A 19,110-nucleotide genomic window follows, 5' to 3' on the forward strand; every position below is an offset into this window, starting at 1 on the left:
TTTGTTTTACAATAAGTGTCCCGGCCCGCGGGACCTTCTGTTACTCGTGGGGGCGAGGGGGACCGAGCCTGAAAGAGATGGGCGAGAGAAAGAAAGGAGACCAAGCAAATGGTTGTCAAGGTCTACTTTACTTGGATTTTTAGTAGGTTTTATATACAGAAAACAAGGAAGTAGAAACAGAAAAATAGAATGGGGGAATAATGAGGCTTTCTTGTGGGCTAATTAGCCCCAATCAGCATCCCAATGGCACCGGAAGCTCTTTGTGATGGATCATTCAACCCCAACCTGGCAGGGGGTTGGGAACAATTGCAGGTGGCATGCCCTGGAGCAAGCATGGCATGGAATGCATTCTTCTTGGAACTATAGCTGGGGGGCTGGGTGCTATTTTCGTCTTAGGCTATTTTCTGGGGCGAGGCCCATGCGTAGGACAAGTCGTTGGAATGTGAAGGGTCTTAGTCTCCAACAAATAAGGAGCTGCTTGTGTGAAACTACTTCCTGCCTGGGGTTAGTTACTGTCTCTGTTGGCCCTGATGATGATTTTTCCAAGCAAGGAGTCAGAGGACTTGGTCATTTTTCAGCCAAGAGCACACCAAGAACCGAAGGCAGACTGCCAGCCTGACAGTGGCATACTGTTTTATTGAGGATTTTTTTTGTCTCTGTTCATCAGGAATACTGGCCTCTAGTTTTCTTTTTCTGTTGTGTTCTTTTCTGGTTTTTATGTCAGGGCAATGCTGGCCTCATAGAATGAGTTAGGAAAAATTGCATCCTCTTCAATTTTTTGGAATAGTTTGAGGAAAAAATAGTGATAGTTCTTCTTTAAAAGTTTGGTGAAATTCAGCAATAAAGTGAGGCAGTCCTGGGCTTTTCTTTGTTGGGAAAATTTTTATTACTGATTCGATATCATTACTTTTTATTCCTCCGTTCAGATTTTTTATTTATTCCTGATTCAGTCTTGGTAGGTTGTATGTGTCCAGGAATTTATCCACTTCTTCTAGATTTTACAATTTGTTAGTGTATGGTTGTTCAAAAGAGTCTTTAGTGATCCTTTGTATTTCTGTGGTTATCTGCTGTAATGTGTTATTGTTTGTTTCTAATTGTATTCTTCTCTCTCTTTTTTTTTTAAATCTAGCTAGCAGTCTACTGATTTTGTTTCTTTTCAAAAAGCCAACTCCTTATTTAGTTAATCCTTTGTACTTTTGTTCAGTCTCTATTTCATTTAGTTCTTCTCTGAAATGTATTATCTTTCCTTCTGCTAATTTGGGTTTGGTTTGTTCTTGCTATTCTACTTCCTTGAGGTGTACTGTTAGATGGTTTTTTAAAATCTTTCTACTTTTTTTTGATGTAGGTGTTTATTACTGTAAGCGTCCCTCTTAGCCCTGCTTTTTCTGTATATCATAGGTTTTGATATTTTTTTTTTGTTTTCAATTGTTTAAAGAAATTTTTTTTTTGTTTCCTTAATTTCTTCATTGACACTATGGTCATTCCAGAGCATGTTTAATTCCCATGTGTGTATACAGTATCCAAAATCAGTCTTGTTATTGATTTCTAGTTTTATTCTATTATAGAAGATATGATTTTGATTTTTAAAAATTTGTTGAGACTTGTTTTGTGTCCTAACATATGGTCTAACCCAGAAACTGTTCCATGTGCTGATGAGAAGAATATATATTCCGCAGATGTTGGATAAAATGTTCTGTAAATGTCTGTTACATCTATTTGATCTAAAGTGCAATTTAAATCCAATGCTTCTTTGTTGATTTTCTGTCTAATTTGTCCGTACACTGCTGTGAGTAGGGTGTTGAAGTACCGAACTATTATTGTATTGGAGTCTGTCTCTCCCTTTAGATCTACTAATATTTGCTTTATATATCTGAGTGCTCCAGCATTGTATGAATGTGTATTTACAATTGTTATGCTCTCTTGCTGAATTGATCCCTTTACCAGTATATGATGACCTTTTTTGGACACAAAATCTGTTTTATATGATATTATAGCTACTCTTGCTTGCTTTCAGTTTCCATTTCCATGGAACATCTTCATCCATCTCTTCACTTTCAGACTATATGTGTCTTTGTAGGTGAAATGAATTTCTTGCAGGAAGCATATAGTTAGTTCAAGCACTGTTATCTATTCAGCCAATTTTTATCTTTCAATTGGGGAATTTAATTCAAGGTTATTATTATAGGTGAGTCTTGTCTTGCTATGCTGCACCTTCTCAAGATATTTTTAGGAGTAACTGTATCAACTGTATATTCTGTAAACATTTTTGTCTTTTCCCATTGCAAAAGTTTTTAAGTGCAAGAGCATTTTTCATTATTTATAGACACTCAGTTTATGTTTTTTCTAAAGATCTCCCCAACACTGCCACTGAAAGTTTATATGAATTGTCAACTATATTTTCTATCTAATACTCTATTAGAATTTTGTTTTAATATTTAGATATTTAATCCATCTGAAACTATTTTCTGCAATGATGAGTAACCACCTATTCACTCTAACTATGGGCTATTCAGTTTGTATTCCACCATTTATTAAATAACCCATCCTTGCCCCACTGATTGGAAATGCTGACTTTGTCATATTTTATCTTATATCTATACTTACAAGCATTTCTTGATTCTCTAATCTTTTGCACTATTTATATATGTATATGTTTCTATGCAACTGTTATATATTTTTTGCCTTATAATAGCTTAACAGATTGCAATAAGTTGTAATGTCCGCTAGAGCGTTGCTCTCATTATTCAAAAGTGTCTTGTAAATTCTTACACATTTATTTTTCTTATGATTTTTAAAAATCTTTGTGTCCAATTTTCCTTGTTCCTCTCTTCCAAAAATTCCGCCTTGCATTCATTCCAGTGTGATTTGCACCAAAATTATATCTAAACCCCAGGACTATTACTTAAATGAAAATAACTCCATACCTTCAGAATACTTTGCCTCTTCATTTCCTAAGGCCTTTATTTTTAAATACTTTTAGTAGGTCCTTTGCCTTTCATGTTGAATAAATGTATCCATATTTTACAGCTTTTGTCAATAGTAGGAATGAGATTTTTTTTCCATTTAATTTCTCACTGGATTTTGCTATTATGAAGAAAATCATTTTTTTTTTTTTACTATATAGTCTTCATCCAGCCACTTAACAAAATTTTCTCATTAATTGTAATAGATTTCCCTTGAATCCCTGAGTTTCCTGTGTGCCATCATGTTATCTGGAAATAAAGACAATTTTTTTTAGCATTAATGATACATGTTCTGTTTTCTTTTTTTTTTTTTTTTTTTTTTTTTTTTTTTTTTTTTGAGACAGAGTCTCGCTTTGTTGTCCAGGCTAGAGTGAGTGCCATGGCGTCAGCCTAGCTCACAGCAACCTCAAACTCCTGGGCTCGAGTGATCCTTCTGCCTCAGCCTCCCGAGTAGCTGGGACTACAGGCATGCGCCACCATGCCCGGCTAATTTTTTATATATATATCAGTTGGCCAATTAATTTCTTTCTATTTATAGTAGAGACGGGGTCTCGCTCTTGCTCAGGCTGGTTTTGAACTCCTGACCTTGAGCAATCCGCCCGCCTCGGCCTCCCAAGAGCTAGGATTACAGGCGTGAGCCACCGCGCCCGGCCCATGTTCTGTTTTCTTATTCAGCAATGTGTAATACCAGTACTGGTGAGCATTTTCAACTAGTGCCTGGTTATTATAACTCTTTTGGCAAGTGATTTTATTAAATTTATAATAACTTTTATTTGTCATGTTTAAAGTAGCTGATTTAAAAAATTGCATACTGTTTTATTAGGAGTGGCTTCTAAATTTGACCAAGTGATTTGGGTTTGCCATTGACCAATCACATACATTAACATCTCCTTTAAGTTTTGGATGGTATGAATTAATTGATAAATATGTGGAGATTGAAGTATCCTTATACTTTGAAATAAACTTTTACCTCTACCTTACTTTCTTAGTGCCTGGATATATATCCTGTATTTATTTCTTGTTGTTTATTATCTTTTTATACTTGAATATGCACCATGACTATTTTGTTTACCACTATATTTAGCACCTAGAATATTATCTGGCACAGAGATGATGTTCAATAACTAGTCCTTAAATAATCACGTGTCCAGAGTATATTCATCTTTTAATATAATTCTGGGTTTAATTTGTAAATAATTTATTTTGAATTTTTATACCATTCTCGAATAAATTGAAATATAATTGACTTGTCTAATAGCTTTATTGGCCTTCTTAATTAAAAGTGTACAAATTTCTTCATGTGAATTAGGAAGTTGTTTTACCTTATTCTATTATTTGTGTTTGTTTGGGTAGCTTAGAAATGTCCATGGTTTAGGCCCACAGAAAAATCCTTCTGTTATATCTTTGATTTTTCTCCTCTCTGTTTTGGTTTCATATTGAGGTCCTCACTCTCACATTCATGAGCTTTTCACTCATGGCTTCCGTTTTATTAATAGATTTCTCTGCCTCTGCTTTTGTTTTTACTTATTTCTTTTCAGTTTTTCATTGAATCTTAAAATTCTTAGGTTATATTCTCAAATTACATGTAACCTGATTGAAGCACTTTATTGTGTTCTAGATATGTTCCCTTAAGAATTTTCTTTAGATTAAAAAAAAAAAAATCTTACAGGAAGAACTGACTTGTCCCACGGCACTGATGGAGGGCCGGGGCGCTGCTGTCTGGTCCCTCCGGGAGTGGCATGGGACTGTCCAGGAGACTTTGCACTCACAGACAAATTACACATAGACGCCACCTCCGAGAATCGCCTTTGTATAATAATAAACTTTGTATAAGAATTGCCTTTGTATAAGAATAAACTTTGTAATGAGAAGCCTGGTGAAGAGGGGGAGATGCTCCTTCTGTCTGTGCCTTGTGATCCCTTATTTTACGCGTCTCTGATCTACTGGACTGCGTGATCTCTTAGGCCCGAGACTGTCTCAATCTCTCCAGCACAGCATACAGTTCTCAAAGAATGTGGGAGAGGCAGCTAAATAAATTATTTGAACGGCGCAGTCATAACTCAAAAGATTTGATATTTCCCTCTGTTATTTGTCTTATTATAGCTGAGGTATTAATCAATTTGATCTGAAGTTGGCCAGTCCATGGAAATGTATATGTATACATAAAACACACTTGGCCCTGCATGTCCGTAGGTTCCACATCCATGGATTCAACCAACTACAGATCAAAAATATTTTTAGACAAGATAAGAAATATATAATACAACAATAAAAAATGATACAAATTCAAAAACCAATACAGTTTAACAACTATTTACAGAGTATTTACATTGTAATAGGTATTATAAGTAACCTGGAGATGATTTAAAATATATGGGAGAATGTTTGTAGATTATATGTAAATGCTACTCCATTTTATATAAGGGACTCACACTTCTGAGGGTTTATATATCTGGGGTGGGGGGGGGTAATCCCAGAACCAATCCTCCATAGATGCCAAGGGATGACTGTATATAAAACACACGAGAATACGGTCATCTCTATGTATTTTGCATAAATAGAATGAATGGTTGAATTTTTAATTCTCCCATTTGTAATTGGTTATACTGGCACGTAAAAAAACACTCAATGTAACATGTATTTCCTGGTTTTATTCATCTTAGTTTTCCTGCGTATAGTTCATAGGTAAATTGACAAATTATATTTTATTTTCTTCCTTTTCTAATGAGGAAATAAAGTAAATACAGAGAATGTGAGAAACTATTAAAGCCTGTAACGCACTTGTCTTTGCCCAGTTTTGTCCTGAGTGGAGTGTTTATGGTTGCCTGTGCTTCCTGCAATAAAGAAGACAGGAATAAAAAGAAGCTTTAAATTCTGCTTGCTAAAGAAACAAGGACTTTTGAGGGAAAAAAGTTTAGATTCCAAGTCTAAAGTCATTTAAAATGTTTTAAAGCTAGGGTGCTTTTTTATTGCTCAATATTTCTCCTTGCTTGTAGCCAAAAAGAAGTTATATTATCATTTTGTGAATTATTGCTACCAAAAGGTATGTTTCTCTTGCATTTTCCCTGCCCAGACTGGACGCTTTGAAGTCACAGTTGCTGCATTTCTCAGCCTCAGGCTGTGAGAGAAAAGTAACAATATCCTTCTGACCCCGCTCGGTCCCATGAGCAAGGGGGGTCCCGGTCGGGGGCCGATTTCAAAATAAGCAGCACAGTAGATTCAACCACAGCAGCAATAAAAGGGAAGAGGAAGGTGCAGACTAACCAAAGAGGGGGAAATAACAGAGGAAATTGACTGATTCCCAGGAGTGGGACTCTCTGTTGTCCCCTGGCATGACCCTGTACCCTAGTGAATTCTCCTGAACTCTCTTTTCTCATTCTTATTCTTCAAATAAGTGGAAAAAGCTTGTTCATTCAACCATGTGGACACCTCCGATGGACAGACAGGTGATGTGGGTGCTCTAGAGCCAGGGCTTCAGAGCTGCGGGCACAGAGATGTCTCTGCCCCAGCCCTGCAGAATCAGGGAAGTCCTCAGGGCTGGTGACACATATGGGGAGGCCTGAAGGTCACCTGGGTGTTTGAAAGACAAAATGGGTGGGAAGGCAGGAGGAGGAAAAGAGACCCTGCTGAGGGAAAACTATGGGCAAAGGCAAGAGAGGGCACAGGTACAAATGACGACATTGGATAGACTCTCTCTGTCTCCCCCCATTACCTCTCTCCCTCCCTCTTCTCCCTCCCTTCTTCCCTCCCTGTCCCTCCTGTTTCCTTCTGAGCACTAGCTGTTCCCTAACTGGTATCTTATCTAAATCCATGTGGTCACATGAGGGACTGTGGTATTCTGATTGATTAGGCCAGAGCTGCCTGTTCACCCTGGGCTAGTGGAGGGAAAGGAGGCACAGCCATCTGAGCATGTTTGAACAACTCTGAGCTGGCATGAAGATTTTATTTTTTCTTGTCTGTATAAACTTATGCATTTGATAAGGATCAGTAATGGCTGCAAACCTTTTATTTTACTCTTCAGGAATTATTGTAAATATCTACTTTAATAATCTCCCTTTCTATTCTTAAAATAACAAATGCCAAATTATGACTGAGTGGCATTGCTCCCGGAATAATCTTCCGGTCAGGGCACATCCAAGAACTTGCTGCGGAGAAAGAGAGATAGGAGTTGTTGTGTTTGTCAGCTTCTGTTTTTCAGTTAGACTTCTCGAAGGCATGTACCATAAAAAAATTGTTAGTTGTTTATATCTGTCATTAAATGGAAATGTAGGAAATATATATGTGTTTATGTACATAAACATTTAATGTATTAAAACTGGACTGAATTAAAAGTAGCATTGTAGTGATTAACATAAATGACTGTATCTAGTACTTTAAGGATCACCTTGCTGGAGTAGTGAAAATATTAGGCAATTTTATGTTTTAGAATCATAACTGCTTATCTATTACCCTGGGGATAAGAAGTGTTTTGGATTTAGAAATTTTTAGATTTTAGAAAGATTATGCAATTCATACATTTTAACCTTGAAATATCTCCAGAAGTCTTTATATTCTATCATTAAAAAAAAAAAACTATTAATTTTCAGTGAAACGTATGAATATTCACTCTGAGCGGGATAAATATAGACTAAAAATAATGTCTATCCGGTTTATGTAAGGTTTTGCCATAAATTAAATTTAGTGCCAAATTTAGAGAAAAAAATAAAATTTTGAGTTTTCAGAGCCTTTTGGATTTTATAATTTTATTTTTGTTTTTATTACCTGTTAAACATTGGCCTGGGGAACAGACCTGGCCTATACTTCTAACTCTATTTGGTAATAAGAAAAAAATATAAAAACACTTTTAAAATATAGCAATAGCAATCTATATTAATATCAAAATAACAATGCTATCAGGCCTGACACTGATGGAATCAGAGGATCAAGTGCTAGATTTGGATGTCAAAGGCTTTCTTCCTCCTACTTAAAATGACTTGGCTTAGAGGTGAGTGCATACCTTCAGGGGGTGTGTGTGTGTGTGTGTGTGTGTGTGTGTGTGTGTGTGTTCATATGCATATAATGCATGCACTTCTTGCTACCCAGCAGAGGGCCCTGAAGGAGGTGACAGCCTTCTGAGGGTGCTGGCAGTGGTTGTGGCGTGGAGAGCAGCATCCGATGGACTCCATCCAGCAAAGATTCACCATGGTTTTGCTTTCTGTGGGAGTGCATTGATTTTCTTTCTCCCGATAAACGCTGCACATCATCTAGAGGCTTCGTTAACATCTTCTTGAGAGAAAACAAACTTGTTATTGAACGTGATAACAGACTCATTGACTTTTTAGATTTGATTTGTTCGACTAGGTGTAACCTCATTTTAAAACCGGCGCTGTTAAACTAACAAAGCCCACGCGTACTATGCAGTCCAGCGAGTCGCGTGGTTGTTTCACATTAGAACTGATATGGTGAGGTTCTGGGGTTATGTAACACCAGGGACGTCCAGCAGTTCAGCATGAAGGCTGAGACGCGGCAGTGAAGTGACAAGATGAGCAAGCGGTGGCACGGCTGTGGCCAAGGCTTCACTTGTGTACTAGGCGGACAGTGTCGTCGCTACGCTTTGGCATGTTTCGACTCGGAGGAAGATTGAAACCTTACTATTAACATCATCCATTCAGAAGTTTCATTATTAATAAGACTTAAAACCAATAGTTGTTTCTAACAAAAGAATCCATATCTCACCAGACAAGGAACTGTTGCAGCCTGGACGGTTTCTGAGGAGACAGGAACTGGGGCACGTCTGCTGCTGCAGACACAGGGTTTTAGGTCTGTGGGAGACATTGAGACTGATTGGAAGTGACAGGTGTCTGTCTTAACTTGGTAACCGCGAGAGCGTCTCTGATGTAGACGCAAGATGCTTATTACTAGTTTATCTCCTAAGTAGCGACCATGGCCCTCTATCCTCAGTGAATCTCATCAGAAAATTTGGATGGATGGTCTTTGGACAGGTATAGTTAAGTTTAAACTCAATGCCCGGGTGCTTGTAAGTATTTATGCATCTCTAATGCATTTTACAGAGCAATGCCTGAATGCATCTTCTTTCTTTTGTGGAGGCTAATTAGAATGTGTCACCACTAACAAAGAGTGACACTGGAGACTTCCACAGACTGAACCTGCCTCATAATGGCGTGGCAGTCATTTGCTGGTGGCTTTGAGTCCCACATTGCGTCTCACCTCTGTGCATCGGGGCCGGCTGTGGCCGGGACAGGAGGAAAGAGAGGAGCAGAGGCCAATGATGCCGCTGTCTCTCTCTCTCTCTCTCTCTCTCTCTCTCTCTCTCTCTCTCTCTCTCTGCAGGGGCGTCTCTGGCAGTGGCTGCATCTGGTTGGTTGTCCCAGCTCCCGCCAGACAGCCCACTGCAGAGCGGCAGTGACTCTGCCAACTTCTCCCCAGGTTCCCAACCCTAGGTGGCAGCTGCCTCCAATTAAGCTGATCTCAGGGTGGCCCCTGTCCCCTGTTAAGCTCTTCTGTGCCTGCATCACCGTTGCAACCAGATCTTAGTATTCAGTTCCCCCAGGTGAACTACCCGCTGTGGGCCTCTTTCCTTCTAGACCCTGAGCCACGCACATGGCCACACAGTTATTTATTAAGGACAAACCACCCAACCACTGCCACCTCCTTAGTGGGTGTCCTTTCTTTTAAATATTTTATCAAGGGAAAGATATTTTTCCTTAGGGGATATTAGGTAAGAAGGATTTGAAGACTGAAATGGAATTTAACTCTTTGTAAAGATAGATACAGTACTTTATTTGGAAAAACATATGATTGCTAAACAATACCTGTAAAATTTTTTTAACTTTAGGATGTTCAATAAAAGCTATTAGAAGGTTCATGGGCCAATGAGAAGTTAGTTCTTATCTCTGTCTTTTCAGCTTTGACTAGATCACGCCTGAGACAAGCAGGGCTTTCGAGCCAGTTGTCAGCTATCTTATCGTGACTTGGAACCTATCCAATTTTATTTGGAGTTGACTAATTAGCTTATTATTCTACCAGTTTTTTTTCCATTGGGTTTTTGGTATTGACTTAATTTCCAGATTTTGCTGGTTTATTTATTATGCATGTTGCTGGACTTTCCCCGTTGCTTTGTGAGTGGCATCAATCATGGGTCACGGGTGAGGTGGCCTGGTGGAGTGAGCAGGAAGGGAGTGACTTCCAAGAATGCCGCTAACAGTCGAGTTGAAGTGTTCATGGTACTTTCTGCCAGGTACACCTTTGATTTCTATGGGTCTGACATGAATTAGACGGTCAGGCCTCTGCCATCTGGAATGAGAGGACGAGTTATGATGAAAGACAAGGGCCTTATCCAAAGACATAGTGAAAATGTGAGTTTGCTTTCTAAGAACTTAAGGAATACAACAAGTTTGTTGAGTTTGGGATTTTCTATTTAACACTCATAAGGTAGAAAGACACTTAGGTAGCATTTAACAGTGTCACAATATAAAGCCAAGCGCATTTTCTAAGGCCTTATTTTTTTCAGTTTAAAAAAAAAATAGTTGAGACTATCATTTGAAAACCAAACTGGCCAGTTATTGTCATAGAGTGTAGCTCCCTGGCAAATTAAGGTTTCCCAGAAGTGAGCGTACGGATCCAAATGACATGAGCTGGACAGTGGGAAGTACAGCTCCTGGTTAAGTAGAGGAATCATTTAATTTAACAGCACTTGTTATTTTTCTTTTTTGTAGCTCATTCATCTGTCAACTTGCATTTCCATGAGGTGAGGTGGGCCCCTCTAAGACTCTTTATTAACCTACCACTAAGGTCTCTGTACTGGCCTCGCTCAAATTGACAGCTGTCCTCCCTGAGGAATAAGACGTTCTCCCTGCTGATCCCACAGGGGACTGCTTCCCTAGTGACCTAGGAGCAGCTCCGCTGGCCAACCCCCAACGCCCACTGGAACTGGAGCAATGCAGCCTTGAGCAGCCTGGGCCTCGGCTGTGACCGCTGTCACTCAGCCCAGCTCAGATGTTTCCTGGGCCACTTGCGGGGACCCTGCTGTGCCTCAGTGTCCTCACAGTGCCGTCTGCTCCCTGACCAGTCTGCTTGGACTCCACCTAGAAGACTTCCCCAGCTTTGGCTTCCTTGACTTTTGTAAACCTGAACAATTAGAAATAAAACAGAGAAATAAAGCAGAGAAAAGCAGAGTTCATAGACAGTTACCCCCAAAGAATTTTTATGCAACTGTGAGATGCCCAAGGTAAAATTTTTGAAAAAAGGCTCTTCTAACTTCTGTTGTGTTTTGCTTTATTGTTTGTTTGCTTTTGAATGCAGATTGGCAATGTTAGAAAAAAACTTTGAAAATCCTAGCCCACAGATTGTGTACAGCAGAGGAAATGACCAGATAACTCTGCTAAATAGCCTGTAAGAAAGGCACTGCTGCTACTGGGAGACAGTTCTCCCGGGCTCTCATGTTTCTGCCCATCTTGTGAAACAGGCACTAAACACCCTTTTGTCCTGGACCATGTTTTCAAGAAAGCTGGATAGCACATGACCTTGCAAGGTAGAGATAATGTCTCTCTCCAGATCGGAAGGCAGATTTGCTTGTTACTCAGTATAATAAGGACAATGTCTCCTTTCAGGGCAAAAGCAAGGCTCGCTTATAAGCTCCTTGTAAAAGATTTGAGTGCCCTCAGCTCAGGGTCCTTGGCTGTGACGCCGAACCACCGCACATGCAGCAGCTGGCTGAGCCCGTCAGCGTCAAGCCTGGGGGAGACGGGGTGCAGGGGAGCTGATGGAATATGATGCTTATGTGTCTTTCTGCCTGTGCTGTGAGTCCCGCAGTCCTTTGTCTCTGATCTAGGAGTCTCTTGTCTTCTGCCGGCGTCCGTGATACTGCCGCTGACTAGCTTGTTAGCTTGCAAGCTGGGTAAAATCTCAGATCCTTCAGAGTTCTTGTCAATTACTCTAATACTACAGAAAACTAGGAAGCCTTCTCTCATGAAAATTGTGGAAAAAGCACTGAAATTCACTGATGAGACATACATATTTAATATGCAGAGCTGATAATTTGTATTTTAGTTTTATCACACCATGTGAATTACTGGATTTTTCCAAATATCTGTGACTCCTTATACTGTTATCTATAAATGTCCACCCCCAATAAAAAGGCTTTTATCTGGCTGAGTTCTATCTAGTGTAAGAACAATTTGTGATTTGTTAGCTGAATGTCTACCGGTAGTTTTCTGCAAGCTAAGAAAAAAATATAAATGCTTTCTATCTATTTATCTGTATATGAAATACCTTCTCAATAGTCCAGCCAACTCAGCTATTTTGGAGGAATTACTTTATGTTATGAATGAGGATTTTTTTTCATGTCTGCAAAAAGCAGCCGTAGCTAGCTTAATGTATTTCATAAGGGTCGGTCATGTCCTTCAAACTTTTTGTTTTAGTGGTCAGGAATTGTTTTAAATCTTTCTCTCAATATCCTTGGACTGGCCTTTGAAGGACTGGATTTGTAGCATTGTGAAAGATTGAGTGAAAAGGATGGCATCCCATGTGTTCAGAAAAAAAAAGAAAAATCAGTCAGTGTGATTTCCCTGCTGCCCCAGGGAAGGACCTGGGCTCGTGGGCAGGACTGTCTGGACCTGCCCGACCCTGGGTTCTGGCAAACACATTGGATGTCCCATCTATTCTAGCAAGACTCCGTGGGCCGAGCACTGCGGGTAGGAAGGTTGGCTAATATGTCACTCCCTGGTAGGGTAGGTTCCAGTTAGCTAGCAATTATGCCGTCAGGGATTGCTTAGAAACCTGTAATGAAGATCAGCCTGGATTGTAAAGCCCTGGCTTTGGGACACTTCTCTTTAAAACGACACATTCCAGAGTTTTGGAAAATATCATATTTTAGCTGAGATGTGGCATTATTTTCAGGTGCAGTGAGCAAGGTCTGCTACAGGTGTAGTTTTCTGGGAGAACAGAGTTTACTCACTTTGCCACTGATGTTGATGTAACTGAGAGGTTCTCACCGTGCGGTTCCCAGAGCAGTGGTAACATCACCCGGCAGCTTGTTAGAAATGCAAATCCTTGACCCCATCCCAGAATTTAGAAGATCTGAGGTGGGGCTTGGCAGTTTCCAGTTTAACAACCCAGTGCCCCCCACCCCAAGGGGTTCTGACACGCACTAGACTTGGGACACAGCAGCCTTACTCCCGGTATCGTTTGTCAGAGGAGAGCGAGATAAGATTATGAGTAGGAAAAGAATACACTGAATGGTGCTGTCAAATATATAAGGCGACAACAGTAGCATTCACTAAATAAATCTATTAATGTTCCAATAGCTATATCGAATGCCTTTTCTCTGCCAGGCACTGTTAGGATGCAGGGATGGATCAGGCGGTCCACAAACATCTCAGGGTGGACCAGCCATGGCCTGAAGGCAAAACCCAACTTGCCACACATTTTTGTAAATAAAGTTTTATCAGGACATAATCACAACACCTATTAATTTGCATTTTATCTATGGCTACCTTGGGGCTATACCACTTAGTTGAGAAGTGTGACAAAGACCATGTAGCCAACAAAGCTGAAAGCATTTGATATCTAATATCTGGCACTCTACGTAAAAGTTTATTGACACCAGGTTTAATGTTTAAAGGGAAAATACTTCCTACCTTCCAGGTGGTCATACAGGAACGGAGTTAGGAGTAGGCGTCCCGTGCAGGGCTGCTTCTATCCTCCAGTGATACATTTGTATAGTTTTTTTGCAGTAGCAGACATTTAGCCTTGTAGATGTTAGTGTCAGGAAAGGCTGTTTGACAAGAAGAGCAGTCACTGGCCAAATGCCTTGGTGTAATGGGAAAAAGAAATGTGAAAACAAATATAGAAATTAGAAAAGAAAGAAACGAAGAAAGATAAAAACAGATTTTTTTTTGGTTGAGAAGGGAGAACATTATCAATAAAAATGTGACCTATGCAGAAAGCTCAATAAAGGAGTATATTGCAGGACGTGGCTGGGGAAAGGAAGTAAGAGGGAGGGAGGGATGGGGCTCAGACAGTTCTAGCTGCCTGGCGTGGGGTAGAGGGGTGACCTGGGTGCTGAGGCAAGGCGGGGAAGGGCAGCTGCATGTGGGCTGGGAGAGCCACAGTCCGCTGCCATCTGGTGTGTCCACCGACGTCCGTGTGCCTATCTACAGGAGGGCTCTTTAGATTCTTTGCACTGTTAAACGTTCCCGTTTGGGAAACTCGGGTTTACTTCTTGGCTTCATCTTACTGTTTGACCACAGGCAAATCATTTCATGGCTCCAGGTCTCCCTTTCTTCATTTGTGAGATCTGTTTTCAGCTTCCTCCTGTGTCCACACTCTGTTATTCTTCTAGACTCTCTTCTTATCCAGAGGCATCGCTAGGCTAGGAGCACGGAGTGTCTCCCCAGCTGCCGGGCAGAAGAGCAAAGGCAGGGCTGGCCCGCACACACGCTCTGGAACCTTCTCAAAGGGCGTCTCGGACCAGTTTGCCACAAGGGCCTTCTGTCCCTCACAACATCTGACCCTGGTTTATTTCTGTCTCACAGCCAGCAACAGATTTCTTCTCTTGCCCAAAGAGATTGCTGTCGAAATGTTTGGAGGAGGAAAAATGGAAAGCTGGGATCCATGTGTGTGATCGTATTTCTCATTCTTTCAGGAATTTTTCTTTAAATGTGGAGCACACCCAACCTCCAACAAGGAAACGTCGGTAGCTTTGAACCTGATCACAATGAACAGTCGAGACATCACTTGCATAACGTGCACAGATGTCAGGTAAGGGCCTGAAAACCGTGTCCCTCTCCTCCTCTTGTGCTCTTGGTACTACTGTCTTCCCTCGTGAACCTTCCTCCACAACTTCTCTCTCCTGGGGAGTGCCTGCTTCATCTGGATGCTGTCCACCCAAACTGGGTATATTGTAATGTGGTGAAACTATTGAAAATGCCAGTTATTGAGTCAGTAGTCAAACAGGGTCCTAGGATACGTAAGATGACATCTAAACAGTCATCTTAGCTGGTACTAAAATGTAAACTCATGTATTTGAGTATACATTTCATACAAGATGAAAACTCATCCGGATCAGCGAGTTCTAAAATAAAATTAAAATGTGATGCTAACATGAGGAATAGAATAACAATTTATGAGCACCATTTATTCTTGGACTATGTAGCCCATGCATTTTATTTTTAAAAAATGTCTTTCCCATACAATTCAGTCCTTCCACATATTTGCCTATATTTATGTTGGGGTTTCAGACACACTCATACATCCAAAATGAAAGCGTGTAGCTAGTTTTGGACATGGTTATTTCTAACCTCAGTGAAGAAAAGGACAGAAAGAAAATGTGGAGATGTTCTGTCAGGAAAAAAAAGAGAAAATGCATAGATTTGAATTATAGTTTAGAAGCCTAGGACAAATGTAGAAGAAACTGTGTATTTAATCTGCAGAGTAGACAGTTGAGAGTAGAATTCCTTAGTCTATACTATTCAAATGAGAAGAGCAAAAGAAATTAGCTTCCAAATTACATATTCTCTAAGGTTGGCTAAGAGGCTTAAATAACAATAATGGGGACTTAGCCCTCATATCAGAAAGAGCTTTTTAGTGAAATGCCAAAATGAATTAATGAATAAAATTAAAGAATCTTTTGTTTCAGACTTTTAAGCAAAAATAGTTACATACCCTAGCCATTTTAAGTGTTGTCACTCTTTGGCTTTCAAGACTATTCTAGATGCCCTTTTAAAGTTGCTTTAAATTCTATGATTTCACGGTTAGTAGGTATTAATAATCCTAACATGGTATTTCTAGTCGTTAATAAATTTAAAATGTTGACTAATAGAATCCTGAAAGCCTTAACAACATCTGTTGAACAAACCTGTTTCCAACAAGGAATAAAAATGAGACATGTTTTTCATTTCGCTGCATGTTTAGTCACTACTATGGCAGGAAGCAGCACAATATTGCTTTTAAAATGCAGCATTTCAACCTTCCTTGGCAAGGTGAATGACTGCGTATGGCAAATGCTTTCAACATGCAAGAAGAACAGCTAAGATGATGCTTTTGGTATTTCAGGAAAGGAATTGGAAAGTGCTAAAAATGAGAACGCAACTGCTCTGATAGCAGTAGATAATTAAAATCACTTTTCAGTTTCTCAGAGGAAAAATTCAAAGCGGTTTTATGTAAGTCAGAATGCAGCCCACCAGTCAGTATTTTAAACCTTCCATTAAAGTTGATAAAGATGACATTAAAATATGTGGTGATGATCATATTATCTTACTATGAGCAATGCCCTGCCTGTTGCCTGCTGCTAAGCTGTCAGTTTTATATTAATAACTGGCAACCTCTTTTGAAGAAAATGAGCCAACTCTCAGATACACAGGGAGATAATTGCTGGAAAAATAATATTGTTGCAGTAAAATTTTTCATATTATTACTTTTGGGGGATTTTATAAATAGAAGCTACTATTTTCAATTAAATTTAAGTGTGTGTGTATATAACCAACCACTTGATTGAATAAGGTCCCCTGTTGTATAAGGTGGCAGAGGAATGCCCTACATGTACGTAAGAGAAAAGGACTCCTTCTTCTTAGTTTGATGGGTCCATGCATAAAAATGTCATGAAAACTTGCACAAGGATACTCCAGTACTGTACATTGTATTTTTGGTGATCCTTTTGGATTTTTTTCTCATAGAACTTTATTTTTTGATTTAGAAATAATTCACAATAAACTACAAAAATGTTAGAAATTATTTTTACCTTTATGGTTAGTAAAATTTTGGTTTAATTCTTTCCAGTATCTTAATATGCCTAAATATTTGCATGCGTGTGTATGTGCAGTAGGTAATTATACTATATGTCTAGTTTTGTGTCTTTTTCCATTATCATGACATGATAATAGATTTTTTCTGCTATGAACCATTCCATGAAAACAATTTTCTTCAAATAGGTACCTAAGATTCTGTCATCTGGGAATATTCTCTTGAACCATTTCCTATTGTTGATCATTTAAATTATTTCTAATTTTTAGAAAAATAGATTGAAATCCATATTTTTTCACAGAAATGATTGATTTCATGCTTTGAATCTAAGAACACAGTCAGAGAATTAGAAATAGGTTAATAGTATTTTTTTTAAGGTTCTTGTATATTGCCAAAGTTTTCCCACGGACACTGTACCATTTTGTATTCTGATTGCCCATAATTGCCCATCTTTTCCAGCATGGAATATGTTCATAATGTTAGTCTTTGCCCATTTGATAAAGGAAATTATTTTTATCATTAGTATTTGGGTTTTTTCATTGTTATTTGTGAGTTTGAGCATTTCTCATTTGCTTATTTGCCTTTTTTTTATTGTGAGATAACAATGCAAAACTTTCTCAGTACAAAAAATTTAGGAAGCATCTGTAAAACAAACCTGGTCTCAGTAATTACTTTCTCATTCACCAGCGATTACTTTCTCTTTCACTATTCATAATATCAGCACGCCCTTTATTAATATAAGGTTTACTGACTTTTGAATTTACGTTTAAATATATTCCTTTGGTCTTTATTTTAAAATAATATATCTTCCTGGAGGTAAATCAAATTCACAATTAATTACAGGTTTGAAAATAAAAAGTTTTTGGTTTCTATTTATATTTTCTGATCATTTTACTTTTATGTATATAAATCATACATCATTAATCAATTTAGATATAATTAACCATATAATAGATTAAAATTGGAGGATAGTGTTATTTATCTATAAATACCTTTTCTGTGTACTCCTTATTATACTAATTCAAGGTAATAATTTTATTTGTTGTGTTTTACAAACATATGCTTTTGTCCAAGAAGAGATTGGTATCTCTTTTGTCTACCTTTTGAATAATAATTCAAGGAGTCTCAATGCCACACAGCTAACTTTTTGGCCCTAAGAGAATAGCATAATCTCTTTGACATTCAGTTTCCATCTAAAATCCAGGAATTTAAGGAGGCCATCCACATGGCCCCGACTCGCTCTGTGGACTGCAAAAGGGAAGGATCGCACTTGTTCACAGCTTATAAATCAGTCAGGCCAGCTGAGGAAACATTGCTTGTGGTCCACCTGCTGAGAAATGTTGAAATCGAAGGTGAGGATACAGTGCTGCTTATCAAACCACATGTAGTTATAATACATAGGATGATTCATTAGATAGATGTGCTATTCATTACCAGTTTTTAGGCTTAAAATGTAATTCAGGTACACAGTTTGTGTCCTTTGAGTTTATATTCAAGATAAATATTTCCCTCCCTCTTAAACAAAAAACTGGACTCTTTGGGAACCAGAACATCCTGAGGTTTTGTGTGAAGCTGCAGGTTCCCTTCTGGAATCGAGCGTGTTCTCTCCTCTACTTATCAGCAGTCGTGGTTTGATCTTCATCTATTCAAGGTTATCCGTTGGTAGTCTAAAGTTTATGCATAAAAACATAATGAGTTCAATAAAACGCAAGAACTTGAGCCAGGCACAGAAAGTATAGCATTTGAAGGCAGAACAGCTATATTGGCTGTATTGGTTAATATTTCCAGTTCAACAAAAGTTCAAAACATTCCTGGATACCTCAGTTTGACTCAGGAATAACAATATTAAGCCATACAAAAATGACATGGGCAAAGCCAAAGACGTACTTGGATTCTTCTTCCCCTAACCAGTGTGTACACGTTGGGGCTCATCCCCTGTTAGTGTCCCCTAAGCGAACACAGTATTTCTGCTCCTTCAGTCTCACTGTACAACATTATTCTTTTAAAAATTTTAAAATATAAAATTTGAAAACATACAAAATATGAAAATTGTTACCATGATATTATTTGGCAAAAAGGAAAAAATCATCCCTACTCTTTCCCTGCTTTGCTCCTTTTAAGGCTGCCTAGCACATCTTTGTACCTCTGTCCAACTTTATTCACCGTTCCTCAGTTTCCAAAGCTGAAGACAAACTGAAAAATGACCATGTTTGCGTGGTCAGAATTTCACCTTCCAGACACATCCTTTAGAACCCAGTTCCCGGCAGGGCATTAAATCTAAGAAGTGGTGCTACAGTATAGTTTCCCTCAACTCTTCCAATAAAGACATGTTTGTTTCATGTCATTGTTGTTTGATATAAATGACTTTATAATTTTCCTGCTTTCAAATCTGTCTTGAAATAAAATT

General features: G+C 38.8%; 1 protein-coding gene across 3 annotated transcripts in view; it reads left to right on the forward strand.

Annotated features, from left to right (window-relative positions):
- The window catches only part of PRKN (parkin RBR E3 ubiquitin protein ligase), a 1,194,517-nt gene that overhangs the window by 640,222 nt on the left and 535,185 nt on the right, over window positions 1-19,110 (forward strand). For all 3 annotated transcript variants that reach the window (XM_076002808.1, XM_076002810.1, XM_076002809.1), the window contains exon 6: window positions 14,608-14,723. In XM_076002808.1, coding sequence (XP_075858923.1) covers window positions 14,608-14,723 — 116 coding nt within the window. The remainder of the gene's footprint in view (window positions 1-14,607; window positions 14,724-19,110) is intronic.

Source organism: Microcebus murinus, chromosome 5 (genome assembly GCF_040939455.1).
Source record: "Microcebus murinus isolate Inina chromosome 5, M.murinus_Inina_mat1.0, whole genome shotgun sequence".
In the NCBI taxonomy this organism is placed as follows: domain Eukaryota; kingdom Metazoa; phylum Chordata; class Mammalia; order Primates; family Cheirogaleidae; genus Microcebus; species Microcebus murinus.